The sequence below is a fragment of the Brachycentrus maculatus genome, unplaced genomic scaffold, assembly GCF_059751285.1.
Source record: "Brachycentrus maculatus isolate JH-2025_06_01 unplaced genomic scaffold, ASM5975128v1 h1tg000315l, whole genome shotgun sequence".
Taxonomy (NCBI): domain Eukaryota; kingdom Metazoa; phylum Arthropoda; class Insecta; order Trichoptera; family Brachycentridae; genus Brachycentrus; species Brachycentrus maculatus.
In genome coordinates, this window is record NW_028281064.1 from 1,891,628 (window position 1) to 1,905,739 (window position 14,112).

Here is a 14,112-nt window from a genome sequence, read left to right on the forward strand (position 1 = left end):
TGAGCCATAAACTTATCTCGATTTTATTCAAGCATTACGTAATATTTTTACATAATATAACTATTAAAATAAATATGATTGTTCTCTTATTAAATTACACGTAATTGAAATCCGGATGTTAGAAAAACGCCAAAAATTATCCGATGGATAGGTGTACAATATGAACTAAAAAATTCCGGTGTAGAGGAAGTTGATCCAATCAATGATTTTAAAGTATGTGTGTGTGTATGTTGTGTGTGTGTGTGTGTGTGTGTGTGTGTGTGTGTGTGTGTGTGTGTGTGTGTGTGTGGGTCCAAATTATTTCACAAATATTTTTGGAAATATGAGCATAAAATAACATTAAAATCTTTAGATACTATGAAAAAAAATACATCTCATTCACAGAGTGAATAATCCTATGCCCGAAATAATATTGACACTCTATAAAGTTTATTGGTGTTATAAATTTCTATATACAACATGATCAATTCGTAATTTTTAAGATTTACACTTAAATTATTTACCCTGTAAAATTAAAAAGGTATTTTAACCATTCAATAAACACAATATTTGTTTTTCCCAAAAGGTTTTTAATGTTCTTTTCCGCCGTTAGATAACGGAATTTACGATATCGATATCATAAACCAGGTCAACTCGAGGCTATAGAATCCTTACGTTGCTGTATTTATCTTAATGATTATCCATTGCTTTCCATTTACTAATAATGCTTGAATCAATATTTCTACCTGGCGGTTCAATATTTCACTCCACATCAAATTAATGACTGCAACGGAAGGAATAAATGACTTATTGTTTTCAGTTGGATTCTATTTTTTGCAAAAAAAAGTTTTTTTTTGTATTCTGAAAAATCAGAAATCAGAAAAAGAAATTAATTAAATTATTAAATATCATTCAATAATATTTTATGCACCAAATAACTAAAGTGGGAAATAAATTATCATTTATATCAATTTAATTTATACGCTTAAACACATAATTCTTTTGAAAAAAAAATACTAATTGAACGCACTTTTGCAAATTCTTACATTAAATAAATGTTTTAAACATTATGTTTACGTAAAAGATCACAAAAACTCGACAAGTTAGGACACGATTTTTCCCTTTATTTTTTATTGGATAAGATATGGTATTGGAGACGAATGTTCCGAATTGAAAACAAGACATATATTTACACTTTAAAAGAACTAATTATTGATGACAGACTTTCCTCTACCTGTTTAAGACGGCTCTTTCAGTATTTCAAACGCGTCGCCAGAAGAAACCTTAAGCAACCTTGAAAAATTAATGGTCATGTGAAAGGTTAAAGGTAGTAGAAGAAGAGTTAGACCTCCACTTGATAGAATTACCAAAATTAAGGTTGCCGTTAATTAAAGGTAGAGGACTGTAAAAAGTGAAATAAGGATGAGGGGAAAAGATGGCCACAACCGCCAGAAATAAAGACAACAATGAAGAATATACAAAGGTATTTAAATCATAAACTATATTTATCAGTATTTTTAAAAATTAAAATTCAGAAGCCAAAAAAGTACTGTAGTTACTCTAATAATTACATACTTAATTGTTTTTTTTTTCATGAATATTCCTATTTCAAACAAATTCAAATAAAATGAAATTCAACGTTCAATTATCAAAATTTTATTGATGTTGTTTTATTTTTTAACCATGAGTTATTTTTAAACTCTTAATCCCATCGCCTGTATTGGACATTTTTCCATAAAAGCTTTCACTTGAGCACAATCAGGATTCGAAATGAATAGTGATGCTGGACAATTCTGCAACAAAAAAATCCCATGAACAAACAATTTGAAAGCTCCATATAGCACATGCTCCGAATCCCATGGCTAGACGCACCAACGAGTCGGTTTGTCACGAGTCATACTTGAATGGCTTAACTTTGGCGAGTGTCTGTACACGACAATTCTTTGGACACGATGCGCGTGGCAATGAGGATAGCCTGGAACGACTGGTTGTGATTGTCAGGGGCGTACATTCCATATAGGCAGAAAGCTGTTGTTATCCTAACTTACCCGCTTGACATATAAAAACGCAGCCAGTACCTACCCTACCTAGTAATTAGTAAATTCGTACCTTGCTGAACTTAGTATCTACCTCTACTGCCTACCAGAATTAATTATCTTTGCACCCTACTGGTGTTTGATAGCCTGGAGATAATAAGAGGGAGAGGAAGATCCCCACACGATTGACCGATCAAGTTAAGACAGCAGCAGGCACCTAGGTGGTTGGAGCGCTACGTGCAGCACAGTCAAGGGATAACTGGAGAAAAGTTATTGTTTTGAAAAGGGTTACAATCCTCAGTAATGAAGAGTAAGACGGAGAAGACAAAGTTTAAAAAAATATATATTTCTAGCAGTTTTTAACGTAAATAAATTTATTGAAAAAAATCACCCATCTCGCTTCTTGTGATATTCCTGGCAAAGTCACATGCGCAAATATAAATAAATAACACACATAAAGATATCCACCATCTCTCTCAGGGGAGTTGAATGGAAAAATGTATGGTATAAAATAAATACTATGGGATCTCACCAGGAAAGTATTATGCTTGAAGCATTGGATGAATTTCCTGGCTTCACAGTCATCTGGAATATCAGTAATAACGTCGCAAACTTGAAGTACTTTTTCCAAGGATTGTTTCCATTCTGGTGAATACTGTCCTTCTACGTGTGCCTTGAATGCTGCTTTGTTCACTCTATTATCAGCAGTTAGAAGGTTGTTTTTCCTGAGTAGGCACTGCACTGATTCGCACTGAAAATGTGTTGTATAATTGTTATATAAGAAACATGTCTTTGCTATTTAGTGATTACATGTTAACGTGAATATAGATTCTTTTCTTATTTTGAATATCTCTACAATTATTTTGAATAAAATTAACTTGTTTACGTCATTAAATAAACATATTTTAATTTAACAAATTATGGATTAACATTTCAGGATACTCAATGCGTTTCCAAGATATCCAATTAGCTGAAGATCAGAGTTCTCCTGATACTACGTAAAAGCATTGAACGCCTTTTTTATAATCTCTTATACAGTTTTTTTGGACATGTAGTAAAAACAGCGATAAACACATGCCACTAATTAAGCAGGCTTATTAAAATGTTTAACACGATCATGCTTTCTAGCTGTATACATTTGCTTTTAATAAGCATGCTCGTTTACATACTAGCATACTCATAAGCAAACCTGTTCAGACGCGCTCAAAGTACGGCTCTCCCACCCGCGCTGCAGGTAGCATGCTCAATAATCGAACAACTGTCAATTTCGAGCATGCTCGAAATAATCATGCTTATATCTTGTTGAATAGAATGATAACCATTGCTGTTTCTTTCTCCCAATATTGTCAGGATAACTGTAATGTATGAAGAATTATTACTGCTAAACTCAAGTTCTGGCGGAGTAAAAAGTAACGTAAACTTGAAGGAAGCAATAAAAAAGCACAATCTTAAAAAAAATATACATAAACATATATGTTCCTAGGAGTAAGTACTCGCAAAAATTGTATTTAAAATATAAAAAAAAAAACCTAAGTTTTTTTGGACATGTAGTAAAAACAGCGATAAACACATGCCACTAATTAAGCAGGCTTATTAAAATGTTTAACACGATCATGCTTTCTAGCTGTATACATTTGCTTTTAATAAGCATGCTCGTTTACATACTAGCATACTCATAAGCAAACCTGTTCAGACGCGCTCAAAGTACGGCTCTCCCACCCGCGCTGCAGGTAGCATGCTCAATAATCGAACAACTGTCAATTTCGAGCATGCTCGAAATAATCATGCTTATATCTATCAAAGTACGTACATACGAGTACATGCTACTGAGTTGTGACTGCTCACTTATAGCATTATTATGTGGTATCCAGACCAAACTTATAACCCTTATCCCCACCCAATGGTGCATAGGACACTGCATCGAATTGACGCAGCCTTATCTTGATCATTACTTACATGAAGGCAAGGTGATCACTCTTGCGCTTCAGAAAGCAGTCCAGGGTAATATTAAATAAATATTACAGTGTAAAATCACTAATATTTCTTTCACCCCCCCCTGGGAATCGAACCCGGGACCTCCAGCGTGGTAGCTAAACACGCTGACCATTACACTACGGAGGTGGACCTAAAGTGATGAATTTTAAAATACAGCAGAATATAGGGAGTAGTAGTCTGCTTAATCTTTTTTGTAGACTTTTAATAAAACTGTAAAAATTTTAATGTATCAGGAGAACAAAGAAATATAAGTGGTAAGAAAATTAAGAATTTTACACTTGGTGGTCCCAACATTGGGGGTCCGGTTGGTGGCCCAGTTGGAGCATCGTTAGCCAATTCTTCTGGCAGCCCACATTCTGCAGCGAGGGATCTTGTCATGTATCTAGGTAATATATTCGGGCAACATTGCGAAGGGAGCTGTAATTAATTTAAGATAAAATTAGCCAAGATTTATAAGGTGTTTCAACAGATAAGTATCTTATTTTAATATACGAGCAGAATATAGGAGCCTGGATATACTTATCAGTTCAGTTTAGTGCCAAAAATCAGTGTTTTTCATATAAAAACATTACAATTACTTCTGATTATAAAGTGAAAAATGAAAAACTTAAATAAAAATGAACATATACGCTGCCTATCCTCAAAAGATATAGTTTATATATATTATTTTTGACATCTCATCAAAGATGAAGAAGAATATGGAAGTCTGGGCATTTACGGGGCTGACGACGGTCATAGGCTAGTTTAAGTGATCACTTTAAACACGTGTAACATTCACCAATTCTACCCATTTTTGACAACCATACTACTCAAATTCCTGTAATTGGGGACAGTCCAGATTTTGTGAACAAGTATTTGGACACACTCAAAATGTTGTAGATATAGTATATTTTGATAAATATGACTTCAGGGGTAAAACCTGTTTTTTTTTTATTAAAAACTTTACTCAGTTAACACCACTATTTCTTCAAAGCTATTCGGCTGTCCAAACTTAAAACACGGTAAGGGACTTTTTTGTACTATTTTTTTGCATTTTTGAAAAAAAAACATGTTTCATAAAAATGTCCCTTACTGTGTTTTGAGTTTAGGCAGCCGTATTGTGATACCTATTTCATCCTGTCAATATAAATAAAAAATGGATACGTATTACCATGAAATTAATGCTTAATCAATAAAGTCTACTGTGTGAGAACCATCGATAAAATAAAATTTTAAGAAATTAATTAAAATCAATAGATCGAACAAATTTCGGAAACAATAAATTAACAATTTCAATAAAATATACTATCAAAAAATAATTTCAATGTCTTATAATTATAAAAAAATTACACGTTTCTTAGATGAATGCAATTATAAAGTATTTTCGTTATTTTATATGATTATTCTAAAACCTAAACTAGTTGAATGTTTAAAAAAGTAATAAATTTAAAAACATTTTTATTACATTCAAATGATACTTTACATATGAATAATTGAATTGTAATTTTTTTAATTCAATACTTACAATCTTTGGAGGTATTCCGAAACAATCCTGTGCTTGAACTGTAAACTGCAATTTGAAATTATTCCATTAAAAAAATAGATAGCTTCTCCTTTGAGTCATGAATAAAAAAATCATTAAGATTACTTTAAACAACTCTACACATTTTATTTATTTATTGATTTGGCGTTTAATTTGTAGAACTCCATTTAAATTTATGTATTAATTTTTAAATAAATTTGTTGAGTGTACTTAGTTGCATTTTTAGATTTTTGTGTGTTTTTATAATACAACTTAGTAGACTCAAAAAATCTGTGTTTAATTTAAAAATTAACAAATAAATTAAATCACTCTTATTAAAAGTTTGCAGGTATCTACAGATGCCTACTCTTTATCCTTTTACATGCAAAGCTTTTATTTGATCGATCGGGTTTATTTGGAAGAAACCATTGAACTGGCATCTCTGAAAAGTATACACTCGAAGATAATTTGATTATCACCTAAGCCGAAAACCATTCAGCGAGTGAATTCTTTGGACTGGAGGAGATCTAAGAATTGGGTTGCATACAGTAAAGAGACCTGCGTCAAAAGTAACATATGGTAGGTATAGTTATAATCTTAATAATTATGGAACAAATCAAGTTTATTTATATATTTTTATTCAGTTATTTTTTATATAATTAAAAACTTATATAACCCAAATTTTGAGTGTGTCTAAATACTTGTTCACAAAATCTGGATTATCTCCAATTACAGGAGTTATTTTTATAACTTCCATATTCTTCTTCATCTTTGATGAGATGTCAAAAAATAATACTTGTGTAACCATTTAATGAGTTTTATTTCATTACAGACTAATAAAATGTGTGTAATGAAATCAAACTTATTATATGGCTATACAAGTGTTGAATTTAAAAAAAAAATAATCACCATGTCACTCTAAGCGCGTTCTTTCCACAAAATTAATACCAAATCAATAAATAAACATATATGTACATATTTATAAGTGATTAAAAGACACAGTTTATGTTCTTCTGGTTATCATTTGGAAGTTATTTAATATTTTCATACTCATGTTTCATGTCACTTTTGATCCCAATACCGGAGTCCGAATGAACGTTTTTAGTTATTATTTTACTATAAGTTTTAAACATAAATTATGAAATAAAATCAATTATTTAAAAAACTTATCATCCTGGCAAGTAGCTTTATTATTAAGCTATGATAAATATTTTACATAAATGCATTAGAAAGGTATGTATTTTGCATGTTTAAATTTTTTAGACGTGTCTCGTGATGTTTTTGAAAAAGATATCTAACAAACCCTTGGAATCAAAACATATCAAAACAAGCCTTGAAAAATTGCAACACCAATTTTCAAGATCAAGTTTGACTTCATTTCCGGAATATTACACGTAACAGTGTGGCTTGTTACAGTATACATGAGAGGAGAAAGGAGAGTATATAAATTACTAAAATTATTTTATTTTAAAACACTCCATTACATTCATGTTCTTTAAAAAAAATAAAGTATGTACTTTACCAGGAGTGAAGAAACAGCGAGGAGAATTAGTGTCAATAGTGTTAACCTTGTTGAGTGGTAAAGGAAACTAATAGTATCTGACACTAGTTAATACCTACGTTTATACTCGTAATATATTCTCCGAATATATTTTTTTTATTACAAAAATCAAAAAAATTAAATTGCCTTCAAGTTATTTCGAAAAAAATCAGGAAAAATAAATTTGTGTATTACCAGGAGTGAAGAAACAGCAAGGAGAGTTAGAGTCAACATTGTTAACCTTGTTGAATGATAAAGGAAACTAATAGTATCCGACACTAGTTGACACCTATATAAACTCGCAATATTTTTTTGTATTCGCTAACGATGTACATATAATTTAACCACATCATCATACTGATGATAACAGTAATAGTCAGAAATTATTAATACTAGTTATAACTACTCTTAAAACATGAAATTATATATAAATTGAATTTAAGAGATTTAGACCAGGTGCTATAAATCTTACAAATGTGTCGAATATTACTGAGAAATGAAATAAATAGAGTCTTTTTTTCTGTTTGGATTTTTGGGATTTTCCTACACTATAAAAACCAAATAATTCATCGTGTTTTTGTTGTATAGTTATTTATACAGAGTGGCACAAAATAATCACCCTATCGGAAGATTTTATAATTTTTGCAAATGATGTCGTACTCTAAGCATATTTGACATTTGTGAACTAGACAGCTGCATTACACAATGAAATTCAAGTCGGCGCAAAATTAATCATCTAATAAAAAAAAATATGATTTTTTTTAAAAAATAAAAAATTGTGTTAAAAATCTTTATTTGAACCTTATTTTTTTGTTAAGTGGAAAATATGATATCCGTCAAGTGCCTATCATCAGTGTTATTACACATTTGTACCGTTTTATCAATTTGTTTGTGTACTACAGCTGTCTAATTTACAAACGTCAAATATCATTGACGTACGACGCCATTTGCAAAAATTATTACATCTTCCGATAGAGTGATAAATTTTGCGCCACCCTGTACAAAAAAAACCGATGAATGATTTTTGAATAAATAATCACGGGTAAGGTGCTTATGTACTTAACTATAATTGCGAAGAAAAAATCACATTTGTATGGATGTTTTTCAAACATCCGTCCATTAAATTATGTTAGAAGTTGAATGAAAATATAAAAACGTAATTTTATCAATTCTACCATTGTATATTAATATGAAACATCGCGCGATTGAAAGTACCATGAGGTTTAGAACCAGTTAATATTGGGGTATATTACTATGAAAGTATTAGTATTTCAGATACTTCTTCTTCTTCTTCTTCTTGGTGTAGGCCTTGTGGTCTGTTTTTAAGAGGGATTAGCTTCCTGCGATGTTTACTCCCAGCTGTCAATTCCTCTCTTTGGTGGTATGCCTGGGAGTCGTCTAGTGGGGTTGGCCGTACAGTGCAATGTGGAGCAAATGAATCTAGATGATTCCGTTCCCCTCACATACCATTGTCTCTTTCGTTGCCTTCCCCACCTAACTACATCTTCAATCTCGCATATATCCCTTATCCTGGCATCCAAATTCTGTCTCGTAGACTCTTGACAGATATGCTTCTTAGAGTCTTCATTTCTGACACTCTAAGCGCATTTTTTGTGCCAACGGTCTCCCTTCTACTTTCGATCCCATGCGTCATGATGAGTCGCTCACATTTTCAGACTAATGATTTTATGTTATTCTTATTTATTTCTTAAATAAACATATAGTTACATATCATTTATCTGCATTTTGGCTCTTTAGGCATAGCCTGTGTTGAAGCGAAATACACGGTAAAGTTTAATACAATTTAATAAAGTTTTAACACAATATAAAGTTTTGATATTATTATCGGATTTGTGTAATAAGTAACAATATGTGAGAATACCTATCAGCGAAAGCTAAACTGAAATTACAAAACGGAGTCCTAGTTCCGACACTAATGTTTGGAAGTCAAGCAAGGAGATGGGAAAAGAAAAATGAAAGATAACTAAATGCAGCCGCAATGTATAACATGCAATCTCTCAGATGAAAAGATGTTTGAACGACGATTCAAAGAAAGAATACAAGGCACTATCGATTAAATTAACAAAGGTGTTTTGAAATAGTTTGGACATATGAATCGAATGAGTGACGAAAGAATGGTAAAACAAATTTATGAGGAAAATTTACTTGGAAATAGGAGCAGAGAAAGACCGAGAAAAACTTGGCATGATCAACTATTTCAAATACTTGAAAGTGATAAAGTCGGAAGTCTTAATAATCGTTGGCTGTGTATGAGAAAATGCACAAATGAGAAAGAGGCGATAATTGTTTGCAAATATAGTGTGGCATTCTATTCTCTCTACCTACCTCCGCTGGAAAATGGCGTGATGGTAAGTTAGTTAAGGTTTCTGTTATATTGAATTCGTGTAACAAATAAATTTAAAAATATAATTTTAGTGCAGATTTGAGAGTTTTAGAAAAAAATATACACATTTAAAAAAGCATATACAACAAATCACAAAATAAATTATAACGTTTCATTCGCTCATTTCATTCAAAGTCTTATCCGCACCCCAAGGGTGCATAGGGTACTACATCATATAAACGCAGTGTTATCTTGATCGAACAACACATGAAGGAAAGGTCCGCTTCAGGTACTAGTCCAGGATAATATTGAATTAATATTACAGTGAAAAGATCACTTTTATTTATTTGACTCTCCCTGGGAATTGAACCAGTGACCTCCAGTACGGTAGTTCAGAGTGCTAACCATTGTACTACGGAGGCGGACATAATATTTTTACTATGAAGCATTGTATTTCTATGAAGTTAAATACATAGATTGCTAATATGGTAATATATGCATGACTTTTCATTATCTTTTTGGTGAAAAATGAGATAAAACCTAGAATTTGAGATCAAAGATTTGGATGCACTCAAAATATTACAAAATCTCAAAAGATTAAAATTTCGGCTAGATTAAATTTGAAACATTCAGCCAGATTAAATATGCTCAATTCAAATGCTTTCTCCTTTCCAAACTTCCATTAGAAATCTGTAACTTAATTATCGGGGACAATTTTTCATTTTTGTATTGAAAATAAAATGTTGAAAAAATATTAGTCGTAACATAGCGTGTCATCACTTTTTCTTCAGGTGAATTAAATGTTTTTGTGTACACAAAAAAATAATGTTTATCTTAGTAGGCTTTTTTATAACTGAATAATCATAATTCATAATCAAGATAACACTGCTTATATAATATATATACTATGCTATTCGCTATGCACTATTGGGTATAATTAACAGTAAGAAAGAAAAAAATATTGAAAAATACTAATAATTCAAAATACTTTATTAGTATTATTTGTATATTATTAATAAAGTAATATACAAAAATGAACGCTCATTTTTTAAAGCAGGGTATTTGGAAAATTGTTGAAATAAATATCAGAATTTTTGCGATCACAATATTTATTGAAATATTCAATTCTTATAAACAAAGTTCAACATAGTTTATTCATTCATTAAGATCTCATTGGAGGCATTGGACAATTTTCCATGAAGGATTTCGCTTGAAGGCAATCAGGAGATGATACAAAAATGGATGCTGGGCAGTTCTGGAAAATAAAAATAAAAATTTAATATAAAAAAGCACGTTGACATAATTTTCTTTCTGATTCTGCATTAGAAGCTTAAATATTTATTTAATATGCTATTATTTTTATTGAATCTTAAAATTTTTCAAAAAAATTAAATGTTACTCTTCCCAACACGACGGTGTCTCTATAGTTTTCAACTGTTATCAATTGTACAATTTTTCGATTATAACTCGAATCGATTTATACGAATAATTTCATCTGAATACACACAAAAGCGGCTGGTCTTCTTTAAAATGTATTATTTTATTTTATACTGTGGTAACTCACCAAGAAGGTGTTCTGCTTTATGCAATGTATATATCTCCTGACTTCGCAATTATCTGAAGTGTCAGTAATTGTGTCACAAATCTTGAAAATATTATCCAAAGCTGGCTTCCACTCAGCTGAATATTGTCCTTCTGTGAAGGTCCTGAAAACTGCCTTATTGATTTTGTTATCAGCGGTCAGGAGATTGTTCTTCTTCATTAGACACTGCACCGCTTCACACTGAAAAAATCAAGGATATTTCATTTGTACTTAATTTTCTTTTTGAAATACAAAAATTCCATTAAGTATTTTCAATTTTTTTATCAATTTTTGTCGTTTTTGATAATTTCGGCAAATATAAGCATTTTTTTTTTTCAATTTACAAATAGTATCATGTAATATAATCGTTCAGGGAATTAAATATTTTATTTTCAAAGGTTCGACATTGGAATAAAAATATCAAAACTGCAATAATAAACTAATTTATAAGTAATTTATCATATTATTTTTTTACATCTCAATATAGATGGGGAAATATAAGTCTAGGCATTTAACTCCAAATAACTACGATAATTTGAGTAAATCCAGATTTGTGGACAAGTATTTGAACACACTCAAAATGTTGTTAATTTTTTTTTAAAATCCTATTAAACAATACTTTTTGGTGGGGGAATGTAATTAATTATGAGTATTTTAATGTTTTTAATGTTAAAGAATTTAATATACCTTGATGATGATAAGAATCTTCTCGAAACAAGTTGGTTAAAGTGTACTTATAATAAAAAAAGTGAAGTTTAATTTTACAAAAAATACTTCAATCAGAATTCACAAAAAAATGTCTGTAGAAATATTTTGTTGTTAATGTGATCAACAATCTCCACCGTAAAGAAAAGTTAATTTACAGGTTGTGATTTACGCATACTAGTTTAGGTTTTTTATGTGATTCAAACTCTTTATTGTTTCGACAAACAAGTATTTTAAAAATAAAAACCTACATATTGGACATATTTATCCACATAGTATATGCTAGACGTGTATGACACCATTATTCTTGGCAAGTACTACAAAATCAAAGTCGTAAAAAAATGGAGCAGAATCATTGTCTTACTGGTGGGGGTCCTCTTGGTCGACCAGCCTGTGGTCCATTAGGATATTCAGCGATATCTCCTGGTAAGCCACATTCCTCAGCCAAACTCCTGGTAATGTATTTAGGCATGGAATTAGGGCAGCATTCCAGAGGACTCTAAAATGTAAGTTTAACAAATAAACAAATGCATATTATCGGATTCATCGGTTTTATAAAGAATCTACATACACTATGCATGAGATTTAATAAGAATATAATACTTAAATTATGTGATATATTATACTAGAGAGCAGTATTGTGTAAAAATAATATTTTATTAGTAAGAATAATATTTAACCTTAACTTTTACTTGATGATAGCGTTGTAATATTTTTTTATTTAATATTACAGCCAAACATTGATTTTTGGGGTCTACTAAGTTGGATTTTTTATTTTAAAAGAAACGTAAAAATGTGAAATAAAATCTGTAGCAATTATTTCTTGATAATGCTCTAACAAGTCGAAACATTTGTTTCGAATTTTTATTTTTATTTTTATGTTTAATAAAATAAAATATACAAATTTGTAGACCCTAAATATCAGTGCTTGATTTCAATATTTAAAATGTAAATTATGAAGTTCTAAAATTAAACGCCAATTTAATAAAAAAAAATATTTAATGTACTGTACTTATTAATTGAGATAGAAAATTCTTGTCGAATATCAAGGTTCGTAAGATCTCATACCTGTTTCATGTATTTTGTAGAGAAATATCTCCTTCTACAAACACATATGATGGAAAGATAGAAGGATGCTGAGGAGCTACCAAAAAGCCGAAAAACATCGTATCTGCGCAATATTCGCAACCGGACCAGGATAACAGGAGTATAGGAGATGTTCGGGGTGAAAAAAGGACCGTGAAGTCTTTGACAGAGTGATCGTCAACGTTTGAAGGATATGACAGAAAAAGATACTTACAATCCTTGGAGGCCCTCCAGAACAATCCTGTCCATAAACTGAAAACTAAAAAAAAACTTATTAATTTTCGTCCTTTCACAAACAATCATTTCAACAAAATCTAAAACCTTTATAAAATTCAATAAATTGGAAAACTGAACATCAAAATATTTGAACTAATCAACATAAACAAGTTAGTTTAAATAATATTACCAGGAGCGCAAAACAGCTAGTACCTTTATTAAGTTTAGTAAATTGGAAATTTTAAAACATAACAATATTTAATCTAATCAACATACACAAGTTAGTATAAATAATATTACCAGGAGCGCAGAAACAACTAGAAGTGTAACGGTCAACATGGTTAGTTTTGTCAGGTGATGTGCGAGACTAATAGAATATCGTTCAAGTTTATATCTTTTATAAGCGTCGAGCGGTCACTTTTTTATACGTTATATTATATTCGATACAATTAAGTTATCACAATCACATCACAGTATAATCACAATTTTGTTATAATGTGATGATAACGACATTTAGGCCAGGGATGCATGAAATTATAATTCATTTAATTTAGTAGAATAGTTATAAAATTCACCACTACGTCATCATAATCATTGTGATTTTATGTATTTTTCGTCAAAAGTTTCTAGATTATCAAACCAATACGGATTTTTGTCAAGCCACGTTCATTGGTTTTTATGACAACACGCAACATTAGAAAGATGCAAAAGAGCATCTGTAGAGGCCTCCGAAGCTTATATCCCTCGGAACGCATATTTATTTATCTTGACCTAAATTTGTTGTTATGAGTTGTTGATATAAAAATCATTTATTATTTAAGTTTTACTTAGTAAATACCATTTAACATTTACATTAAAATAGTAGTATTTATTACTTTGCCGCAATGTGACTGCCGAATCAATTAATGAAAGAAGAAACAATCTGATAAAAAGGTCAGTTTCCGCATACTCATTAAATCACACAAAAGTTATAAGGACTCTACACTTTAATTGCATCAAATTATTGTTACCATTATCCAACTTGTTTTGTTTATTATAAACGTATTTTTAATGCGACCTCTCAGAAGAATGTGCGACAAAACGATGTATGATAGATGTACGAATAGTGAAATAAGGAACGAATGCAAA

At 30.6% G+C, this 14,112-nt stretch overlaps 2 protein-coding genes across 2 annotated transcripts; both read right to left on the reverse strand.

Moving 5' to 3' along the window:
* Positions 1-412: 412 nt before the first annotated feature.
* LOC148304473 (general odorant-binding protein 68-like) lies at positions 413-7,312 on the reverse strand. The gene is made up of 5 exons (XM_088268230.1): positions 7,247-7,312; positions 5,515-5,559; positions 4,287-4,427; positions 2,548-2,766; positions 413-1,772 (listed from the first exon to the last, which is right to left on the reverse strand). Exons 1-5 carry the CDS (start codon positions 7,283-7,285, stop codon positions 1,674-1,676), a joined length of 543 nt encoding a protein of 180 aa, XP_088124356.1. The 5' UTR covers positions 7,286-7,312; the 3' UTR covers positions 413-1,673.
* A 3,174-nt stretch (positions 7,313-10,486) lies between these two features.
* Positions 10,487-13,350, reverse strand: LOC148304474 (general odorant-binding protein 68-like). The gene is made up of 5 exons (XM_088268227.1): positions 13,285-13,350; positions 12,983-13,027; positions 12,047-12,181; positions 10,960-11,178; positions 10,487-10,650 (listed from the first exon to the last, which is right to left on the reverse strand). The coding sequence occupies exons 1-5, from the start codon at positions 13,321-13,323 to the stop codon at positions 10,558-10,560; spliced, it is 531 nt and encodes a 176-aa protein (XP_088124353.1). The 5' UTR covers positions 13,324-13,350; the 3' UTR covers positions 10,487-10,557.
* Between the last annotated feature and the right edge of the window lie 762 nt (positions 13,351-14,112).